This window comes from Perca fluviatilis, chromosome 11, assembly GCF_010015445.1.
Source record: "Perca fluviatilis chromosome 11, GENO_Pfluv_1.0, whole genome shotgun sequence".
NCBI lineage: Eukaryota > Metazoa > Chordata > Actinopteri > Perciformes > Percidae > Perca > Perca fluviatilis.
The window spans coordinates 26,022,585-26,046,504 of NC_053122.1; the positions used below are offsets into that span (position 1 = coordinate 26,022,585).

General features: G+C 40.3%; 1 protein-coding gene across 24 annotated transcripts in view; it reads left to right on the plus strand.

Moving 5' to 3' along the window:
• LOC120567653 (muscleblind-like protein 1) overlaps positions 1-23,585 on the plus strand; it is a 45,948-nt gene extending 22,363 nt beyond the window's left edge. For 7 of the 24 annotated variants that reach the window (XM_039814591.1, XM_039814589.1, XM_039814592.1 and 4 more), the window contains 10 exons: positions 11,876-12,091; positions 12,289-12,510; positions 14,035-14,274; positions 15,337-15,390; positions 16,572-16,725; positions 17,687-17,722; positions 18,541-18,623; positions 19,120-19,164; positions 19,838-19,909; positions 20,100-23,585. In XM_039814591.1, the coding sequence (XP_039670525.1) occupies positions 11,876-12,091; positions 12,289-12,510; positions 14,035-14,274; positions 15,337-15,390; positions 16,572-16,725; positions 17,687-17,722; positions 18,541-18,623; positions 19,120-19,164; positions 19,838-19,894 (1,107 nt within the window). In that variant the 3' untranslated portion in view covers positions 19,895-19,909; positions 20,100-23,585. The remainder of the gene's footprint in view (positions 1-11,875; positions 12,092-12,288; positions 12,511-14,034; positions 14,275-15,336; positions 15,391-16,571; positions 16,726-17,686; positions 17,723-18,540; positions 18,624-19,119; positions 19,165-19,837; positions 19,910-20,099) is intronic. The other 17 variants (XM_039814593.1, XM_039814596.1, XM_039814594.1 and 14 more) reach the window with 17 other exon arrangements.
• The last annotated feature ends 335 nt before the right edge of the window (positions 23,586-23,920 follow it).

Genomic DNA, 23,920 nt, shown 5'->3' on the forward strand with positions numbered 1-23,920 from the left:
ACACTGGGCCCCTTCATAACACCACTGATACAATGATTACTTCTCTAGCCTCTCTCTCTGTCTCTGTCTCTCTAACACACAGACATACCATACAACCTCACATAGCTTGAGGGTTTGTTTCACCAATTAATCAATATTGACGATTTAAAGCCGAGATTGAAGTGTTGTTATTCCAGTTATGCTGGTATTAGTGGATTAATAATAATAATTATGTTCATGCGTTTTTATTGGTTAAAATGTATAGATTTCCAAGCAACTATTAAATGAAACAGGAAACTACATCAGAGCAAACATTTACATTTATTTGAACTCATACACTATAAAGGTAAGGCTTTTTTATATCCACACATACTGTAGAAAGACAGCCCTCATCATGCTTTATTTTTATGAAAGCTTCATACAAACCAGTTTTGCATAGGCCTAGGTATCAACTATGTAATGCTTGTGACATGAACTTCAAGATAGACGTTATCGTTGGCTCCATCCTTCAGACATTAGCATGAAAACATTTCTATCTTCATCACTTTTAACCCAAAGAACCTTATTTTCATACATCAGACTAAATTGAGGAATAAAGGGGTCTAAAATGATGCACTGCAATGCATGTATGACATCTAATAATATGTAAATGCATCCATTTACATCTAGAATACATGTATTTTCATTTGGAGACATGAGTCTTGGATTTAAATATTTGACTTGGTGAAGACATCATATAGCTTGATTAAAAACTGGAACAAGCCACCGCAGAATATATGGAATATTGTCAGACAATGTGGAATAAGACTTTAGTATAAAAGCTCAGTTTAATACTTCAGCAAACGCTCGTTGAGCAGCTGCCTAATACAGCAGAAGAGTAAACGGTGTGTCGCAGCTATACAAACTCACATTGTTTTAACAGAGAAAAAAAATGCCGAAAACAGCCGTTGTCATGTTCGTGGTTTGTGGCTAACCGCACTGATAAACACTTCACTTTTCCCTGGATTGCAGAGATGCATAATTTTCCTGTGAATCCCTCGTGTTTAGGGAGGCGATCTCAATTCAGCACAAGAATGGCGGACTCCGCCACTACTAAATTAAGAGATCGTTACTGAATGTGAATACATTTAAATGCTATGCAGAAATAATGGCGGGCATAAATACTTTCAAAAATGGGGTTTGATTACAAGGTAATCTAAGGGACTTTAAAGCTACTCAAGGGAAAATAAAAAAAAGGAAAACTGGATGTTAAGAGGTGAAATTGTTTTAATCTTAATATACCTTCAGCCTTACAACTGATCTGGCTTTTCCTAATTATCCCTATCCATCTCCGTCTATAACTTCCGGTTTCTCTCTCTTTCTTGTTGGCTTTTTCAGTCTGTCAGCTCTGCCATTTTCCTCCCATTAGACAGATGAGAGAGGAGGAGAGGAGCTTGAGGGCACAGCTACTCACTTAGACTCAACTCTCTCAACACCTTTTCACGCTGCTCCTCCCCCTCGCCAGCTGTTAGGTATATCAGTCAACTTTACCCTGCCTCTTATCTCTATGTTGATGCCAAAACGTGAAAGAGAATCTACACGGTGAGACGCCCGCTGGTGGTGCAAGGCACAAGAATGTGAGAGAGCAAGGATAGCTGTCCATCTGTTTTTCACTCACTCAATTGCTCTCTCTCTGTGTCATTCTTGTTTTTTTTAAAGTACATTCCTTCTCAAAATCACGGTGTCTGGGCCTGTCAAACCCATGGCACTGATGTTAATTACTTTCTCCTTTTCTCTGACTCCAACCCTAACTTTTGGAAAAAAGGAAAATCCAGCACTGTGCTCTTGCTGCAGCATCGCCATTTATTAAAGACAGCTAACGTTGCGGTCCCTCTGGACCTTCATCAAGAGTATTTTCAACAATACACACAACCGTGGTCTTAAATACATTCTGATCCTCCCATTCTGGGTCCCCAGGTGCGAGACAATTAACAATCATTTATCGATGGGAGTGGCTCTCAATAAACACACCTGTCACTTGTGCAAAATTTCACATTCATACAAGTAATACATATCGTAATGTAACTGCAATACTACACATATCAATTTCTCATCCATTTCAGGAATACATAGTGACTCCACAATGTTAACTTGTTGCCACTTAGCCTTTAAAAATATTTATATTCACAGCGTTTCCTACATGAGTGCAAATACATATATATATATACATATATACATTCCGTATCCATTGCAGTAATACATATCCATTTCATATCTACATACTCAAATTCATATCAATTTCAATAATACATACTCAGATTCATATTCATTATTATTATCCAACCCTAACTGTAAAATTGCAAAACATACCCATTTTATAAAAACATTATTATGTGACATTGAGCGAAAACTCTGAGAAGTGAAACAAGTCAGCAGTCAACACATCACCCACTTTCTCACAAATGATGTCATATCTCCATTTTGGCTTGTCATGATCCATCATGTGTCCTTGTTTTTTGACCTGAAACAGTGGCACCACCTGAGGTCCAATTAGTGTTAGCCCTGATTAGTTTTGTGTCACACACACACACAGACTGCAGGAGTCATACTGCACAGTGCACTGCATCCTCTACATTGTCCATTACATATACTGGCGCCAGGTACATAATATATTGCTTTATATATCATGAGCAGTCGTAGCATTTAGCATTACTTGCATTTGCACACTGCCAGTTAATACGTCTGGACTTCTGGACTGGACTTTGGGCTGATTGAATAGATGTCATTGGTTGCTGTAGCTACTCTCATTTCAGTGATATGGGATTTAGACTATTCGTTGAAAACTGCAAGTAGAGTTCATTTATGTTGTTTAGAAATTTGCAGTAACCCTAATAGAATAGAAAAGAATAAACGAGAATATGTCAGTTTTTTTTTTTCTCACCTTTCAAGAGAGAAAAAATTTGAAGAGTTAATGTGATACAAAAATCCCTTCTTAAAATGCAATTAGAGAGAGAGAGAGAGAGAGAGAGAGAAAGAGAGAGAGAGAGAGAGGAGTGTGAAAGCATCCCGCTTTTGCTAGTGTGAAATTCGAAGGAGATAATCGCACGCAGGAAACAGGATTAGGCCAGTTGACAGTGGGATTAGAGCTGTGGATAGGATTACAGTCTGTGAGATCAGATTAGCACAATACATGCCAGATTGAATCTGTTAGTGCTGCAAACTAAATTAATCATCTGCCCGGTGGTTATTACTTGGCCGTTGATAGAAGGGACTTGTTCTGCGTGTTTCCACAACCCAGGTGTCGCAAACCTGAGAAGGAAATGAACCCTGTGCAGATAATGGTGGTAGCGGTGTGGGTTAGAAAGGGAGAACAGACAACGGGGATCAAAGAACGGCATATAAAAGAGAAAAAGGAGCAGTGGCATGCCTCTAAACTTTCTTTCAGCTTTTGAAGTGTTTTTTGATGCATCGTAAAGCTGCCACTCTGAAGAGGTAGAAGCAGGGATGTAGTCTGCATAAAAAAGGTGGGGAAGGCATACAGTAGGCTTTTCTTATCTTGGTGAAAAGAGTTTCCTTTGTTACTTCTGCCTTATATGATCACTTTCCCTTCCTATTTTCTTATCTGTCTGTGACAAAGTTCATGTGATTTGTAATGCTATTCAGGACAGTTATGGTAGTTGAATCCACACATTAAAGCATAACAGTTCCTTAACGATTTAAAACCCATGAACATAAATCCATCTATATGGTGGGGAATCATAAAAGTACATTTGCTATTAATGCAGATGCTCTGCTAAGGCACTAGAAGCAAGGTCTAACCATTGGTTTCGCATGTCACCAGATGACTACTCTTTAAAGTTGTGAAAGGCTGGCTGATTAAGATACATGGCCGACTTTGATTCTGAGCCTGTGAGGCCTACAGACTGAGTGAGAAAAGAGCACACTTCAGTCGTTTCAGAAACAATAGCGTTGTTATTGACGCCTTGCTGCTGCCTGGACCTTGTGATTTCTGCGCAATGACTTTTCTTTCTGTCTCCCGCTGGGAAGCGGAGCTCCGAGATGATTTAATGAACGTGCCCAGGCCACCTTACGTACTTACACTGCGAGTACTGGATGGCTTTCATAAAGTGCTGCTGCTCAAATCAATACCTGCAAGATAGCTCTGTTATTACTGATAATGAAAAGGACCGAACTAACCTTGTTAGCCTTTACAGGAGAAGAAAGCAGCACTGCATTGAACAGAGACTGTAGAGAAAAAAAACTGGCGTAAATAAAGTCACATGAAAGTATGTTTGTGTGAAAAGAGATAGAGAGGGGGTGGGGGGAGGGAGGGGAGTCAGGAGAAAAACAGAGAGGTCTAAGTTTGGATCCAGGGCTCCTGTGTACGTGACATCTGACCTGAGGCATTTCTGAGAACCAACACTCTCTCAAGTGTGAATAACTCATTGCTGTGTGTGTGTGTGTGTGTGTGTGTGTGTGTGTGTGTGTGTGTGTGTGTGTGTGTGTGCGTGTGTGTGTGTGTGTGTGTCTATAAATAGTGAGGTTTGTGTGGCTGCCACTGTGTCTAATCCATATGTGTGTTTATGTTTGAAGCATCAAGTGAGACTGCTGTCATCTTAAGTTTGCACAGTATTACTTTAAATGATTACCTAAAACTTTGTAAATCCACCAACATTTTCTGACCACACAAACAATGTTTTGAATCTATCTTACCTCATCACTCTCTGTGTGGTCTGTGTTGTAGCCCGTAATCCTTTTTCTCATCGTCGTTGTTTGGTGAGGGTGGTAATGCGTCACCGGGGGCATACTGCCACTATTATCATAGATTAACACTCCCTCCCTCCTCCGTATCCCATTAAGCTCCAGCATGGATCACAGTGTACACTGAGTCCCAACAGGGAGATATAGACATAATCACAAGGGTATGAGTGTGCGTTCATGGTCTGATATAGAAATGCAAGCCACAGCGAGAAACAACCCTGCATCAAGTATCACTGCGTAGATCTCTTATGTCCTCCTTGCCCTCCTTATAAACTTTACTGCTAATTTAATGCACAATTAAGTGGCTAAAACCAAAAAGAAAATCAATTGTACTTTACTGTAAAAGGGTATTATTGATTGCGAATTTCTCATTGCTTTTGGTGGCTCAATACTTGCAAATGTAGCAACAATAACACCACACAAGCACGTCTGAATATTCTTGGACTGCTATGTTTCCAGTAATTTGCATGGCTCTTCACTGACTATCAGGAAATTCCAGTTTGCCATGTCATGTAAGATGATCTGCCAGTAGTCAGAATTTTGACTGAGTTGATATGTTTTATATTTTGAGCCATATTTGAGCACACAGTAGACAAAAATGACCAACCACCGGGCCTGGCCCTTTGAGTCTCTGCTGCTTTTCCAGCAAAACAAAGCTTTATTCACAGTGTGTGTGAGGAGAAAGGACTTTCATCTCTGCGTATGTTTGGACAGAAGTCACTGGAACGCAGGGCAGAGAACAGTGTGGCTTCACACCAGAACCCAATACAACTGAGTCTCACACCACAACACTGGAACATCAAAGAAACATAAGAATACATATATATATATATATATATATATATATATATATATATATATATATATATATATATATATATATATATATATGCATAAGGCGATGCTGCAAATAAGTGATGTAAAACAGACATATATATATATATATATATACAACTGAGTCTCACACCACAACACTGGAACATCAAAGAAACATAAGAATACATATATATATATATATATATATATATATATATATATATATATATATATATATATATATATATATTATGCATAGGCGATGCGCAAATAAGTGATGTAAAACAGACAATATATATATATATATATATATATATATATATATATATATATATATATATATATATATATGCATAGGCGATGCTGCAAATAAGTGATGTAAAACAGACATACACTAGCTGTTAATTAGTGTAACAGAAATGATTTTCCAAGTTTTTAATAATTTAGAATTTTAGTAAATGTTCTTGCCACAGTTTAAAGCCCAAAGGAAATTTAGATTGATGGTTTGTTGCAATGGCTCCCGAACGGGTCGTAAGATAGATCTGACATGAGACGTTCTCGTTTAGTATTGTTTGTTGATTATTGTGTTGTGCACTTGTATTGGAGGTGGTGGGCGTTTTCATCGCAGTTTGAGCGGAAGTGATAACATATATTTGTTTGCTTCACCTGTTCACCTGGGTTTTTGGGGTTTTTTGACAGAGAGGGTGTGAGCCTGGGAGCGACACACTTTCTGTTGACCGCCACACTAACGCACTTATTTCGACTCACAAAGTAACTTTACATTTGGTAACTGCAGTGCTAGTTGTATTTTACGTGTGGAGGAATAAATCATTGCAATACAATCTCGAGCGCGTCACAGTGTGTTTATGCATCTCTCAGTGTTTAGTCCCTCGCGGCAGCACTTTGTTGGACTGCTTACAGCCGCAATACTGAGGACAGTCAACAGACTGCCCCAGACGACTTGAGAGGTCTGGACGGTTCATGACGTAGCAGCAGATTAGAGATGTATTGTGGCCCTAAACCATTCATCATATTATTAACCACCAGTAGTGAGGGGTTGTAATTCAAAAAGGTTGTGAACCACTGGTGTATTGGATATATTTGTACTCTAACCCTTAAGTTAAAGCCAGTGTTACTTCACCTTGCCACTGTTTCACTCACTTTTTCCTCACATACACACACAAACACACACACACACATCTTGCTGCATGCTTCACTTGTTCTTTTCCAAAGGATTGGGATGCAGCCACACCCAGCATTCTTTACACATTGGTTCATTGTTTGTTTAAATCCCACACAGTCACAAAAGCAGGGTGTGTGTGTGTGTGTGTGTCTACGGGTGAGAGGCAGAGTTAGAAGAGACTGTGATCAGGGTGGGACATGTTATTCCAATTTATCATCAATCAGACTGCACGGTAGCCAGTGGGATTATTGTTCCCTGTTTGGCCTGGAGTTTGGCAATTCTGATCTCACCAGGAGAAATACAGACCCCCCACTACTAATACAAAACAGAGTCTGGACTGAACCTAAAGAAGGCACGGGAAGTTCAGTTGTTATTAAATTCAGTTGTTATTATTGTTTTTATATTAAGTTATTGTTTGTGATCCACAAGTCATCGTTATATAAAGTAATGATGACAAGCAAATGTAAAATATTTTACAAAATGAGATCTGAACGAATATTTATTCTGTAATGTAACCTGCAATCTGTATTGCACTGTACATTCGTTTAAACCAGTTATTAATTTCTTCTAGTAGTAGTCATTTTGCAATTTGTAGGCCTACATATAAGTAGTCATTTTTATACATTGAAAAACAATTTATTTGAAATATTCTCATTCAGTATTATTAATATATCTTTAGGTTTTGTCATTTTAGAATTGTGGCCCTTGATAAAACAATATGAGGGCTTTTCACACCATATTCTCAGGGTTAGCCTGAGCCCAGGGCTGTACAATTCACACTCCACTTCTGCTAGGCCTGGGTTACGTGTCAGTTGAAACACATACCTAATGTTAACATTCTACAACTTCTTCTGTTAACAGCAAGCAGCAGTATACATTCCAAGAGCCTTGTTTCACACTGGCAACTGTTAGCCCCAGGTTTTTTTAGGGGTTAACCCTACAATCTCGGGGCTAACCTTGCCCCAGAGAAGGGCCTAGGGCTAGGCTAAAGTTGGGGTTAGCCCACTTGGAAAGTGCCAGGATTGTGCCAGTGTGAACACTTTCTTAGCTTTAGGCTACGTGCAGTGTGAAAGGAGCTATGATAATATGTCATAATATGCAGCTGTAGAACTGGATAACCCAAAGTGGAAAAAACATTCCTGAAACACATTTTGGATGATGAAGACACATATGTAACTACTCTCTGCTCATCAACCTGAACCGACACTGGGGAATCAACTAATGATGTGGCTAAATCGCTCCGAAGCGGCTCGCTTCATTGTTTTCATAATTTATGGCATAAGCATGGAGTAATGACAAATCACTTCATTCACTAATCCCATTCTCATCAGGTATTTTCTCACTGGGCCATGACAAATGTGATTTGAAACCTTCTATGGGTCTATTTTATTTGCATAATTACCTTTAAATTGTGTTGGTATAATGAGATAATATAATTCTGTGTTCCGAAATTTGAATCCCTCGAGCGATTTGAAACGTTGAAGATGATATCTTTAACATGCATCGAGAATCAGCTTTTTCCTGATGGTTGTATTAGCAGCACAGACACACAAAAAGACCAGGACACAGGACAGAGAGGGGTGGTGATTGGATGCCCTCTACTCTTGGAATAGTTATGTCTTCAGGGTTGGTTGTATCTCTAGTATTTTCTTTCCTGTATCTGCCAGCGATCAGGAAGATTCCAGGAATAACTGTGTTGTTAGAGCAGTGGGTCCGGCTGCTCTGTTGCCGTGGACACCGTCTCTTGCTGCTCCTCAAGGCCGCTGATGTCATGATAACAGCCACAAACATGATGTGAGAGGGGCGGCGTCTTTCTTCTCCTTCTCTCAGTCTGCATCTCCATTTTTCTCTCTCTCTCTCTCTCTCTCTCTCTCTCTCTCTCTCTCTCTCTCTCTCTAGTCTCTCTCTCTCCTCCCTGCATGTGATGGCCCACACTAATCACTTCTGCAAGTTCTAAAATTTCCCTGACGCAGCCCGGCGCTCTCTCGCTATGGAGTCACTATGACTCTCTCTCTTCCACTTATGCAGCCTGACGTTTCCTCTTCTGGGACCTGATTCTTTGTTTCAAAATGGCTGCCTGTGTTGGTTGATGGCATTTCTCTTTGCGTGATTCGGCAGAATGGCAAATGTTAGCTCAAGTCAGAGCCACGTGTTTCTTTCTTAAACGTTACAGTACCACCTTAACCCATGCATAAACCACTGCAAGTGTGAATCCTGCGCTCGACAGACAGGGTCATATGGGGTGAACGCAACATGATCCTCCATGCCTTGGCAACTCCCTCCGCACACACACGCCAACTCACGTAACACACACTATCTCTCCACACACTCTCACTCCCTCCCCTTGCTGCATGCCATTGTCACTTTGTGGATAAGTGCTATTAGAACCTGGTTTCATCTCCTCTTGTTTCACAAATGCAAGACACACTCGCTCACTTTCCACACACAAGCACACACACACACACACACCTCTGAGTGTTGACAGTGTCAGAATTCTTCTGAATACCAGCTAAACCTATGCGTACACAACCTGGACTGGAAACCTTCACCTTGGCATGGAAAGTTATGCTTTTGTTGAAATTTCCTTTAATTAATTAATCAATCAATCAATTCATCAATCAACATTGCCCCTAAATTGCCCTTGGAAATGAATATAAAGTTATATAAGCAATTTTATTCCATACTATACAAAAACTGTGACATATTCCTTTTTTGCTTGTATCTTTGATGCACTGAAAGTGTATCACACACATTGTGAGAGGTTATTAAATCCATTATAAATGCCGTGTTTATGGCTCTATGTGTTTGGGTGTGCTTTTGTCTTTACGTCAAAAGGAAAATATCTCATGCTTCACTTTATGCACTTTTTCATCTACAGTATGTCAGCCAATTTTAGCTTATTTTAAAAGTAAGACACACATATCATTTATAATATTTTGCGTCAGTTAGCTCTTCACTCAAGATTTTGTTACCATAATCCATGTGCTCCCTTCTGTTACTGAAGTCTTACCTTCTGTACAGTAACAAAGATAACAGGGACACAGAATAGAAGAGACATGGCTGTAGTCCCACTCCATGCATTCTGTATTGATGCAACACAATCTTTAAGAAATCCCTTTAAAAGGAGATCCAATGAGAACTTGAGATAACAACTTCAGACAAGTGGACTAAACAAAAAATCGTAAAGAGAGCCTCCCCCCTGCTATTTAAGTGTCCCCCCTCTCTGCTCCTTATCCCCCACCCCATTCCCTAGCACCTGTCCGGTGCTCCAGTGTCAGCGAAAGGGAAGGAGTTGAGAGAAAGAGGAATGAAGTCATGACGGGGTATAGAGATGAATCCCAGTGGGGACAGCTCTGTCAGCGAGGCAAAGCACAGGCTGCCACAGTCAGCTCAGCTGTGCCGCAGGACTGAAAGTAAATACACAGCTTTCTTAAACTGTGGACGTTTTTGTGCGTGCGTTTGTGTTATGTTTGTGTGACGTGTATCTGCCACCTGTTAGCCGAACATGACCCCGACATGCGTGCATTGATGTGTATGCATTCTTGCTTGCATGAGAATGTGCGTGTGTTTCAGACTTTTTCTTAGACTCCTCTCCAGACTAAAGGTTTAATTGGATACTCAACAGCAGGCAGCAAAAAGGGATCCCTGTCTGAGATAATTATTTGAAGACTTTGATGTGTGACCTCCGGATGACTGCTGATACAATATATACGGATCATATGAGTGGACAGTATTTTTAGCATTAGTTAGACATGTAGCTAAGATGGACCTCTGGAGAGCAGCACTACACTGTCCGTCATTACCTCCTGGGGCTAACACACACACGCACACGCACACGTACACATGTCCCTGCTGGGACTGACAGAAATAGCAAGCCGTTAACAATTAGTGGTGAACTTAGCCCAGACCTAATGAGAATTTGAGTGTCTGACATTGAGCATTTACACAATTTTTGATGTCATGATGTTGCACGTAACCAAAAACAAGTCTGCTTGCCATAGTCACATTGTGATTTGTTAATGCTCATGTTACACCACTCAGACCGCAGCGGTGCTAGTAGTGTATACAAGTTCAGTTTCATTCCTTCCCAGCAAGACTTATCACAAAACAGCAAGTTCAAGAGTACATCATCGCACACACACACACACTCTGTGTCCTCATCCTATGGCCTTGACTACAACCTGAAAACGTGTCTTATTCTATGGTTTCTTGCAGTATCTTGTAACAACAAATCACTACTCGTGTAGGTGAAGAAATGCATAACTTATAATAAAACTACATGTCTCAATACATTACTTAACAGAATACAGATTAAAATATGTGTAAGCAAACTAAAATACTTTCAAAAGGGTTATTTCCAGGTGCTACATTCAGTATACTATTTTAATTAGTCTGCATTGAGGGGAAGCTCAGACTATTGGAGTACAAAAGATCATAACAAGACTAAGAGTCTACAGCCATGTCATGTAATGTACTTTGGGACAACGGTGCTTTGAGCTAAATGCTAACGTCTGCATGGCAACATTTTCACTGTGACTATGGGAACATGCTGATGTATAGCAAGTATGTTTAAAATGTTCGCCATCTTAGTTTAGCATGTTGCCATGCTAATTAGCGCTAAACACAAAATGCTGAGACTGATGGGAATGCCATTAGTTTTGCAGTTATTTAAACCAAAGTATTGGACAACTTGAAATTTTGGCCAGATAATGGTATGAAATGAAAGGTCAGAGGTTCACCAAAGTTATTACAGTTCATACTGAGGGAAACATGAATGTCTGTAGCAGGCTATCCAATAGTTGTTGAGACATTAACCACAAATGTCAACCTCATGGTCGCACCAGAGGAAAAGTCAGGGGATCGGAAGTCATTAGGATTCATCGTCTGAGAATCATGAATGTTGGACTGAAATACAGACCAGCATTGTCATACATAGAGACATGCCGCAAGCACAAAGCCACAAGTCAACTTTACAAACTTACAAACGTCATCAGTTTGAATCCAAGATATTCCCACAAGAACTTGACACTGGTAATTTCAACATGCCCATAAAGTGTACGGTTACCATATTTCCAATGTGAATGCAGCCAAACCTGCAGTAAATGGGTCATTCTGACTCTGTTGTTCCATTTTGTCACTTCCGCGTGCCTCCTTTAGGGCCGTTGTTCCAGGGAGAACTGCAAGTACCTGCACCCTCCTGCCCACCTAAAGACCCAGCTGGAGATCAATGGCAGGAACAACTTGATCCAGCAGAAGAACATGGCCATGCTCGCCCAACAGATGCAGCTCGCCAACGCCATGATGCCTGCCACGCAGCTACCACCTATGGTGAGAGGACACACACGTATGAACACACCACAGCTGCTGCCCACGGTGAGACCACATACATGTAAAAGCTCACACATATACAGCTCCTTCACTGTCTGCGTGGCTTTTTCAGTCTTTTGATTTGTCTTTCCGTCAGTCCCTCTCTATTATTTTCCCCATACAAAAAACCCACAGGTGTGGTTTATGTGTACATTTTCGCCACAGTCATTTCATTCTCCTGCTTTTATTTGGTCCTCTTCCAGCCCATGTTCTCGATGTCGCCAGGCATGGCCTCCAACGCCAGCGCAGCAGCAGCTGCAGCCGCAGCCTTTAATCCCTACCTGAGCCCTATGTCACCAGGCCTGATGCCCCAAGAGATAATGTCCAGCACCCCTGTCCTCATGGCCTCCAGCCCCAACGTCAACCAAGGCCCCAACTCTGCCGCTGCTGCAGCCCAGAAACTGCTGAGAACAGATAGACTTGAGGTAACAGACACACTGATGATTAGAACCAGTTTTTTCTCCAGATTATATGCAGCATAGAATCAACCCACTCCTCCCTAAGTACCAGGAAAACTCTACTTCATGATGTGTGTTTCTTAGTCGGAGTGGAGTCTCCCAGTATGATAATGAGCTTGTAAACAAGACACACATTTTTAAGTGGTTTTTAACAAGCATACTGTAAGAATAACTGTTCCTAAAACTGAACTGTGATATTATAAGCAGGCTCCATTATGCAAAAGAGAAGTTCGATGAAAATAAAACTTGGAAAAATCATAAAGCGTAGTTTTTCATCTGCTTATGATGCCGAGTGCATTCCAAGAGTTGCTTTGTAATTAAGAGTTGTTTTTCATCAACTCACTCTCACACTTAATCTGCCTCCGCTACTGTAGTTCCAGTGCAGTTTGTGCACTGCTTACGCCCAGTACGCTTCACAAAATACCAATAGACAAGCACCAGAGATGAGCCTGTTGAATATTACCTTGAGTAGAAAGAGCAGTAATGATTTCCACTGCACCAGTTATAGTATAGCAACAACAAAGTCAGTAAAACTCAGAATTTTAACCCCTTTTAAAATCATAACAGGTTTTGCTGCAGCGTTGCATTCTGGTCTATCCAGGCTACCGTGCCTTCTTCCTCTAGTGCAGCTGGTGGTGTGATTGTTGAGTCTAGAAATAAGCCTAATGATTTTGAGAGAAAAAGGAATCGCAAAACCACACAATAGGCCTAGAAATGCAAGGTCATCCAAAAGCAGTTTTGTGAGTTTAGTAGAGCATACATGTTGTACAATGTGTTTCCTCTTTTCAGTCGCGTCAGTAAAATGAAAAAGTCGAGTAGAAATGCAACTGTTACCTTTATTGTCTTTCTGGAGCACACATTTATCTAAGTTCAAACATGCACTGCTGACACACTGCAGAAAAGCAGAGTGAGTTGAAGATAAGTAATACCCACGTGTTCATTCATGATACGTCTAAATTAAAAGAAAGTGCTGCCCTCTGGTGTCTCACATATAGACTTTAAAAAATGTCCGACTCATGCTCCAAAAAACAAAATACAGTTCTTCATAAAGAAAACCGTTATAACATTCTAGGTTTATTGGGCTAAAGCTTCAGCACCTTCCTCTGTGTAATATTTATTCACTAACAAGGACAGGAACTCAACATCTAACGGTTCCAGTTATACAGGAAGCACGCTGCATAATCTGTACAGATCTTGTGTTTGGTGTGAAAGGATATTGTACAGAGGTAGGCCTAGAAAATGACTTGACACAGCAGGAGGAATATTACCTTGCAAAGCACTTTAATCTATTTATTGAACTGCAGGTCTCGTGCATTTTTAAGCTAAATGTAACTACACACTCTCTCTAATGACAGAGTAAAGGCTTGGTGAGTCATACTTGATATATTCTACATAAAAACACAGATGCACCGAGCAGGAAATGTTCTTTTTGGGACTGTTCCACATGAATTTCTAGGTCTAACTCCCCGTCTTTTCATGATCTCTGTCCAGGTGTGTCGGGAATATCAGAGGGGCAACTGCTCCCGGGGGGAGACCGACTGTCGCTTCGCCCACCCCTCAGACAGCACCATGATCGACACCAACGACAACACCGTCACCGTGTGCATGGACTACATCAAGGGTCGCTGCTCCCGGGAAAAGTGCAAGTACTTCCACCCGCCGGCCCATCTGCAGGCCAAAATTAAAGCTGCCCAGCACCAGGTGAACCAGGCCACAGCCGCCGCGGCCATGGTGAGCAGTCTGTACAAGCGTGGTCACACTCTTTCACACCTACATACAGTAACAGGCTTACAGGTGCAATTTTGAGGAAGTTCTTCATTTTATATCAGGGCTATTTACTAGAAGTTCAATTACCCAGCAGGGAATTTGTTCTGTGGCTCATATTCACATTCATGTTTTTGAAAGTGTCTCACCTTCCTTTAGCTTTTTGAGTTCTGCTTTTGCCAGGTCAAATGTGTAGGTGTTAGGTGGTTTGGGTAAAGTCTGCTCAGAACGGGATGATATGAAGAAGGATCGGACAATGGTACATTATTCTCAATGAGTGCATTAAGCTTTTTTCCTTCCTAAAAAAAAAAAAAGATTGTCTAGTTCCTTGTTCATTTCATCCCGTACCACAAGCAGAGAGCGAGTTCCTCTCTCTTTCTCTCTCTCTCTCTCTCTCTCTCTCTTTCTCTGATGGCCTGGTCTTACTTGTGACACCATTGTTTCTGCACTTCCTATCTATTACTTCTCTTCCTCTTGACATTATCAAAAAGGAAATATTGTGCTGTCTCACAGTAACAGCACCTGTGACTAATAGTACAGCCACAGTGTTCTGTGTTCTACATGCTCTTATTGACATAGCGAGGCTGAGAGCTTTGGGCCGAATGTGACCCTGACTACGATGTGCACAGTGAAACCGAAACCTGTGAATTGTGCTTTCATGTAATTTTCTGTCCGATACGATACCTCAGAGACCCACCCTAAAGAAATGACTGAATAATATTCTCATCGCTATATTCATCTATCTTTGTGTGACAATAACTAATGTAGATTGGTAGCTGTCATTGATTATTGATGATCGTTTAACTGTTGAGCAGTAGAGCTAGTGTCCACACTGTGCATGCCTTAGTCCTGTTATCCCCTTGTATATTGCATTCCAATGATTTGTTTTTTTATTTGTTTTTGTTTTTTCTCACCTATACCCAAACTGCACTGCTGCCCCCATGATGCACCTCTGCTTGCTGGTTTATGTTAATGCGCTTGAACCCCATTGGCCCATTGCCATCATGTGCTCGCTGCCTGCTAATTAAGACTCAGTCGGCTGTCAAATCACTGAAGCGACCCCTCGACGCAACCTTTGACCTGGTACTATGACCTTTCACCTTTTAGCTTGGCATGTGGCTTTGTTGTAGAGCAGTGTTTTTAACCAAATATACCTAGCTATTTTTGTTGTCGTCTCAGTGCAATGTCTGTCTTTTCCTCCTGTTGATCTGTCATTATTGCCTGTGATAAAATGATTGTGGCTTTCTGGGTTCAGGTTGCATCCAACACTAAACAACTATCTTCTTTCGTGTAGAAATCACCTCAAACACAAATTCAAATGTGGAATTTGTGATAAGGAGCCACAATCAATGTATCACCTGTCGCCTGTTTAACAAAAGTTAGCAAGGGCTAGGGAAGTAGAGCTTCTATAAGTGGTGGCATGGCTTCAGACTTATGTCCAAGTCAGTGGTCAGTGTTGTGGAGCAGCTCAATTAAATGTGTGCATGTCTGTGTTACTAGTGCATGTAAGATGGATAAGGGTGGGGCTAAGAGGAACACCATAACAGATGATTACGGTTCAAATGATAGTTCACTCCTTCATCAAATCTTGTCACAGATATTCAGATCTCAAGGATGGCCTCATGCCAAGACAAAATCCACATTCAGAGCATTTTATGGTGTAAATATTCACGCCAGAAAAGTAGCTTTAAACAGCTGATTCGTGTCCCTTGGCCTGAGACCATTTTTGACATTTGGCTGAGAGTGAACCATCACTTAAACATGGCTTACACAGTTTATCATGGAGCTAGCAGTGCAGCCTCCCTCTCTCTGTGCTTCCTACCTGTTCCACCTCCTATTAGCAGCCTTATTGTTTTAATTGTTACTGCTTGCTCATGTTGCATTTAGTCAGCCCTAGGAGTACAAAATGAATAATCCAAGTAAGCTTCCTGATGAAATATAATAAATATGCTTGTTAGCCAGTAGCTCCAGTAAGCACCATGCTCCTGCTTGTGTAGTACTTGTGTCAGACTGCTGCTTGCTTGCTACTGATGATATGATGATATTGTCTTTGTTGTTGTTGTACACACAAGGATGTTGTGATGCTGTTTATATGATGTCCTCTAACGTATTTACCTTTTTCTTTTCTTTCCCGTTTTGGCCTCTCTTCAACACACCCTCTATCTCTCTCTCTCTCTCTTTTCCACGCACCTCTCTCTCTCTCTTTCTATATCTTTTTTTTTTATTTTCAATTTTCACTGACCTCCCTCCATCTGGCTGGGCAGGGCATCACCCCTAATGTCATGGCTCAAATGCCCAAGCGGGCAGCCCTGGAGAAGGCCAACGGGGCCACTGCCATGTTTAACACCAGCATGCTCCAGTACCAACAGGCCCTGGCCAGCATGCAGTTTCAGCAGCAGGCTGCTTTCCTCCCATCAGGTATGGCTCCCAAAGCAACCTCCACTAATGCTCTGACCACCCAGAGGAGGCCTGGATTGGTCTAACCTGGCTCCTGTTTGTCTGGGGTTGGGAAAGGTGGTAGATTGCAGGACAGAGCAGACTGGTTGTGGACTATACATCAACTTCTATGTCTTCAGATAGAGGGAACTTACAAAGAAAGTCGTACACATAGCATAATATAAAAAAAAAGCTCTAGATTTCATTAGAAGCCAGAAAGGGTTGAACATTCCTCAAATTGCAATTGAAAAGCTAAGAATGCTTTAACAAATTTGTGCATTATGCTTTGTATGGCACTGCATGGCCACTAGTTGTTAAGAATGGGTTAGAATGTCTTTCTGCCTACTAATTGCTTTAATAAAACGCCACATACAGTAGCTACCTGCTCCTCCTAATACATGTAGGCTGAATGAGGAAGGCATGGATGTTTGTAGGAGAAAGGACATAACTTGGTTTACTAGTTTGTTAGATTGTAGTGTCCATGGTGTGATTACTCATGTTTTGATGAGAAAGCATTGCCGGGGCTTTGGCTGGGGCTGGTAAGGACGGGGCTGGATGGGTTGGTTAATGGTAACAAACAGCAGGCCACAGAGTCAGGCTTCTGTACACATCTGCTGTTCTCCTCACTCCTGTCTAGAGTGTGTATGTAATGTTTAATACTCGATAGTTACAATCATAACCGCACTATCACTCTTGTTGTATTACACATTCATACGCAATGCACTGTAGACAAATGTTTAGATTCACACTCTCAGTTGATTAAAAAGAGATGTGATGATGTCACCACTTTGCCTATTCCAATCGCTGATGACTGTGTCCAAGAGATATTAACCTTTTTTTCCCCCACCTTATCTCTCCCCTCACTCTAACAAACCTTGTGATGGGCTGTTTTGATTTCTCTTCCCTATCCAATCCACTTCCTGTTGCACTGCATGATGGGCAGGCTCAATATTGTGCATGACACCTGCAGGCGGCGTTGGTAGGTTCCAGCTTTCCTTCTTCAGTTGTCTGTAACCTCATGTCAGTCTGTGACTCGCACGTCATCAAAATGAAACCATCCTGCGAAATCTACTGTATTGAATCTATGGCCACTTTGTGATGAGATTTTGGTGACCTGAGAGTCACTGTTTTAGTTGCGTGAAGATAAATGTTTATGAATTTGAAGCATAAGCAAGAGTCCACATAAGGAAAGACAAATATTGTGACATTTTAATGTTGTTAATTACCTCTCTGTCAGCTGTTGTTGTTCATAATCAATTTCACTGACCTCTATTTTGTTAATTTCATGTGTACACCCACTATACAGTGTATTGCTTGGCCACTCTCGTTATCATGCCGCTCTAAACTTGGCTTTCGGCTGGTCTAACCTGACAGATATTGATTTTTTTTTTTAATTAATAAAAAAAAACAGAGGGAGTTCAATTACAACCTTCCCCTTATCTCCTCTGCCTTAAAGACTTGTGTTATTTCTTTGTAGAACTGTTTTAAACTGTGCTCTTATCTGGTTTTTACCAAGAAAGTACAGTATTATTAAAGTACAGCATTTTATGACTAATAATACACACAAATCCAGAAGTAAGTCACTGCTGCTGCAGCTACACTGTGTCACATCAAGTTCTCAAATCACAAGACCTCTTATCAGCATTGGCAGAGGGAAGAAAGGGAACCAGTTAAATCGAAGCCCTCTCTTCTGACTCCCCCTCTCTCTCCTTCTCCTGCCCTCATTTGCCTGGTGTGTATGTGGCTACACTGCTCCTCTATGTATTTTTGCTTACATGATTTTCCCTCCAAAAAAAGTTCCCATGATGCACGGTGGTACTCCAGCCACTGCAGCCAACACATCTGCCACAAACCCCTTCGCAACTGCCTCCACCAATCAGGTTTGCACCTTTACCAATCTCTCTCTCTCTCTCTCTCTCTCTCTCTCTCTCTCTCTCTCTCTCTCTCTCTCTATCTGTCTATCTATCAGTCTCTCTCTCATCTCTCTCTCTATCAGTCTCTATCTCTCGTCTCTCTCTCTAGTCTCTCTCTCTCTATCAGTGTATCTCTCTCTCTCGTCTCTCTCTTTCTCTATCATTGTCTCTCTCTCTATGTAGTCTCTCTCTCTCTAGTCTCTCTCTCTCTCTCTCTCTCAATCTGGGGATGCTTGTGTCTTACAGCGAGGGGTGGGTTGGGTAAAAGGCGGTACTCCCTCTTGTTGGCCTACACAAGTCCAACATGTGTACACATATCATACTGTGGCAAGTTTAAACTCTAACCACAATATTCATACGTTTCTTAGATCTATCTGTCTTTCTGGGAAAAAAAAACATACTGTATTGTATTTTAATGTTTGTCCTAATTGTAACCTCGATTTTTGTCCTTTCCCATTTTGAGGACTCTTCCTTATCAAAGTTGACTACCAACGAATACATGCAATTGGTATGTATAAGGTGGTTTTATTAAAAATCTTTAGAGCGACCTTTGCATAGCTTGTGCAAATGTTGCTATCTGTGCCCTTTGGTGGTTGGCTTTTTTAGGGGTGGTTCCGCTGCTGCTTCCAGCAATGCTCTACCATGTTTCTCGTGTTTAAAATGGACATATTCATTATTAAAGTCAGAAAAGTTCTAAAAACCAGTCTGTAAGAAGATTTGCAACATTGTAAGCAGTCAATTACATTGTACTACTTTATAATACCAGTAAAAATGTAGGATGACTCATCATCATGTTAGCAGTCTTGATCCAGGACCAGTTTTCTGCATTTTACTGAGGTGTGCAGGTCAACAACATGGAGGACTTAGATTTGCATGGGGGAGCCACCTCACTGACAGTTGCCCTCTGCCCCCCCCTCATCTCTCGCTTCCCTTAAACCCTCGTGTCTCCCTCCCTGCTGTCCAGAAGTGTCTGGATTGTTATTGACATGTCACAACTGAAACTCGAGCCAAATTGCTTTGTCTATTTTGTTATCTTTGTCCTTTTTTTTCTCAGTATTTGAACTTGTCTCACTGCGAGAGGATGTGGTTAAAATGTGTTGATCTGTGTTCTGCTTTGAGTGGTTGTTTTTTTTTTCAGTTTGGGATGCTTCATTTGATCCCTGTCTGTTTTCTCCCCCCAGATTCCAATAATATCTGCAGATCATCTGAGTAGTCACAAGTACTTGACTCAAATGTAGTTCCTCTCAAGAACAGTGAGTTCCTGTTTCAAATCCTCAAACTCTTTCTATTCATTACAAAGTTTATTTGGAGTGAATCATTGTAGCTCTGGTTTAAAATTGACTTGAATATATGTGCACATAGACTAGCAACTCTTTCAGTAGCAAAACTCTTTCCTTTTTTTTTTTTTTTTTTTACTCAAGTGAAATCCTTCATGTCTTACAGATCAAATGAATGTGTGCTGGCACCGTCCAAGCCAAAAGAGTTCAGCCTTTATGTACATAGCCTTCAGAATGTCAAACAATGGGACAAGGAGGGTCTGCCATCTCTTAGCCGGTCCACGACGATGGTCTCATCGCACGTGTAAACATCAACGGTGCAACACATGATCTGTGCCATCTTCCCACATATCAATGTCAAGAAGAATTTGTTGTCAAATTCAAAGTCCAGCCGAGAGAAGAGGATATCTTGGTGCCGGGGTCAGTGTGTCTCTCCCTCTGTGGGAAACGTTCTCATTACACCCCTGCGTCTGACTAAATCATAGCACTCAATTTGTTCTACCTAATATCATTACCGTGCGCACACAAGGTCAAAGGCATGGTTGCATAAAAGCAACATCCAGTTTTTTCATCCCCTTTTTTTTCTTTTTGTTCTGCTTTATTTTTTTATTTTATAATTGATAGCCATATTTCATAGTTTACAAGTGTAATGCAAACATGCACCTTGAATTTCAATTGAAATCTGAAAGGCACAACGATTTAAACAGGAATTTTATTCGCCAAAAGAATTAGGCATATGTACAGTATTGTGTTTTTACGGCTACTTGTAAATGAGGGTCTTGGACGTATGAATGTTCTTGGTAAACCAACATACCTGTGTACCTTGAAAGCACAGCCAGGCTAGCTTTCCTCACCTTGTCATGTGCCATCAAGGCCATACAGCTAAAACCAGAGTGTTATCTCAGCAGTGTTATTTGTTTACCAAAGTTTTGTATGGTCTTTTTTTGTATTGTTTTTTTTTTCCTTTTTTTTTTTTTTTTTTACTTTTCATTTCTCTAATTAATTCATTTTAGAAGTGGGGTTCCCGCCAAATTTGTGTTTCTAATTTTGATGTTTTTTTTCTTTTAAAATCAAAAATGTAGGTTTTTTTTTCCTAAGTTGGTCATGCCTCTTTTCTTAGACTAGTGTTGTTTTTGTGTGTTGGGATGAAGTTGTTGCTCAAGTCTATTGTTGACTCTAAAGCGTGGAGGGTGTAGCTTCAATCGCCATTGTGTCACCTTGTTCTCCCTCTTTCAAAGAGGTGGAGACTCTAAAGCTTCTCCAAGGAGCACTGTTGAGCCACGTACTGATGAGACTGGGAATTTAAAAAACAACTGGACCCAGAGGTCTATTAGGTCATTTAAACCACATGTGCACTTGATTGATTGTTTGTCTGGTCGCCCTGTTTTAATTGTCACAACTCATCCTAAGTGAACTTTGGCTTTTGAGGAAATACAACACATTATGTGTTTGCATTTCCAAACAAAACCTGAAGGTTCTCAGTCACTTGTAGATCTGACTACAGAAACCAAAGCACAGTTTTCCTCTCAATCATATTCACAAAGGGTTACAGAAGCATCTCTCAAGAGGCTCAGTTAAGGAACCATGTTCATCATGTTCCATACATCTGTCAATTTTTATGATCACATCCCTTTTCTGTTTTCACAGAGGTGTGTAGTGTGTCTTTACCGATTGTAATGTACCTAACAAAGCCTTAGATTACAATTACTGGGTCCCAGCCCAATCACATGTCAATCACCATGCAGGTAAAGAACACCAATGATGTTTTATAGTTCTCTCACGTGTCGCTTATGATCGTTTTTTTGTTCTTTCTCTCAATGTAAAAGTAACAATTACTCTCTTAAATTTCATTGAACTTCTGTGTTATGTACTACTTAAGGATTTGAATCTATTTGAGGTATGTAGTTGTAGATTTTTTTCTTTTTTTTTGCCTTACTATATATTACTTGACAACATTGATATAGCCGTTGTAGATTTTGAGATAGATGACATTCATAACTTTTTCAAACCATATAAATGATAATGTGTTGAGTCAGTTTTAAATATCCATTTCATCCATATAGCTGGATGTCTTTTTCAGATGATGTTACATTATCAGTTAATTTTGTTGATGAAAGACTTTTTTGATACAAGGAATGAGATCAATTAATTTGCTGCCACTGCAGCATCTCTGAGCAGACAAAAAAAAGAGAAAACTAATCTTTTAACCAACTTCAATTTTCCTTGTAACATGTCGCGATCATGTTTGAAAATATATTGTATTGAAAAATAGATTGTCCATGTTTTAGAGTAAAAATTATTTTCTACTGTATCCATTTCAAAAAGATATGTACTTATGTTTGAATATTTCTTAAGTTTGCCCTGAATGTCAGGCCAAAACGAGCGAGTGAGATTGACGGGTCTCTGGATGTTTGGTGGATAGTGAGATTAGGAGCGAGAAAGCAAAGACTTTTCCAGACTGGAGAGGTCAGAAATGCTGCAGATGATGAGTTCTAACCTAAGGGACGAAGGTTGACTTTTTGCACTTCTGTATATAGTCAAATGAACAGAGAAAAAAATGTGTATCATATTGAGATATTATTTTGAATAAAAAAAGATCTATAATTATAAGGAATTTTGTTAGATTAATTTAAATTCTTAAATTAGAAGACCAGCTAAAAAAAACATTGCTTGCAAAGAAGGGCACTAGTTTCTTGGCCAATGCATTCAGAGAAAGCTATGCGCTTTTTGTCTTATTTTATCGGTAGTATTGCCAGGGAATGTCAAAGGGGAATAGATTTCCCCATGTCATGCTAACTCCACCCCTCCTGTGGGATGACATATCCAATAATATCCATATATCATTTGTTAGACTTGGTCACGCAGTATTGCTGCTCCCATGGTACACTTGATACATAAAACTTTCAAAAAATTGTATTCTATAATAGTTTGATTTGACTGCATGTAAAAGTACAAACATGTAAACAAAATAAACTGCGTAGTTATGTAAAGACAGATAACACATTCAGATTACAGAATACACAGTAATATGTTTGTTTGTTTTTTCAAAGTAGATAACATCCACAGTGGGGAGAAATAATACTTCAAAAAAAAACAAGTCATCTTACTCTTGTGTGATTTAAAAAAAAATATTTTCCAAGCAAAGATGTTATTTAAAGAATGATGAATAAATATTAGCACTCATCCACCCCAGATACAGAACCTTCTCATAGCCGTATAATTACAGTCGACACTGACTCACAGGACGTTGTTCCTGCTATCATAGCTGTGCACTCAGCAGGTGAAGGCTCACCATACCAAATGCTTATTTGGCAAATTAGTCTTTGAAATGAATGTAACAGTCACCGGTCAACAGGTGTCTGACTCGAGGCTGCTGAGTTTAGTTGCTACAGAACCAAAGCACCATTTTTTCCTCCAAACCAGATGTTCAGTCTCCTGGCTGGAACCATGGCTTCTCTTCCCTGCTGGGGGCACGTGTACGCTTTGACTGCTTTTTACTTGTAAGTGCAACCATCAATTATGTATTTGCTAACAGTTGCCACACAATAATGTACTATTCTGTCTTCAGATCTGTTGATGCACATTTTGTTGTTGCCATAATTGACTCTGAATCTGAAATCTGAATAAAACAATATTTGATTTGCTCATGCAACAGGTGTGTGTTCACTGACTCTGTGTGTACTGGGTGTGTGAGTCAAGTTAACACATAGGCGCATTTCAGTGAATGCTTTAAAGTTCTCACGTTCAACCTAATATTTATGGACGCATAAACATTGATGCCCTGTTGCTGAACAACATACCTACTATCTGTTATATACTGCAGATCAGCATGCAAGTGTTTTCCCATTATATTTTGGCATGACGTGTATGGGATAATCTAGGAGAGCGTATTCAAAATTGTTTCTGAACTTCAACCTTGGGGGTTCAATGTCAGCAAGACTGGAGCAGCTCCACAGAGACTGATATCATTTTGAATTAAATGAATGG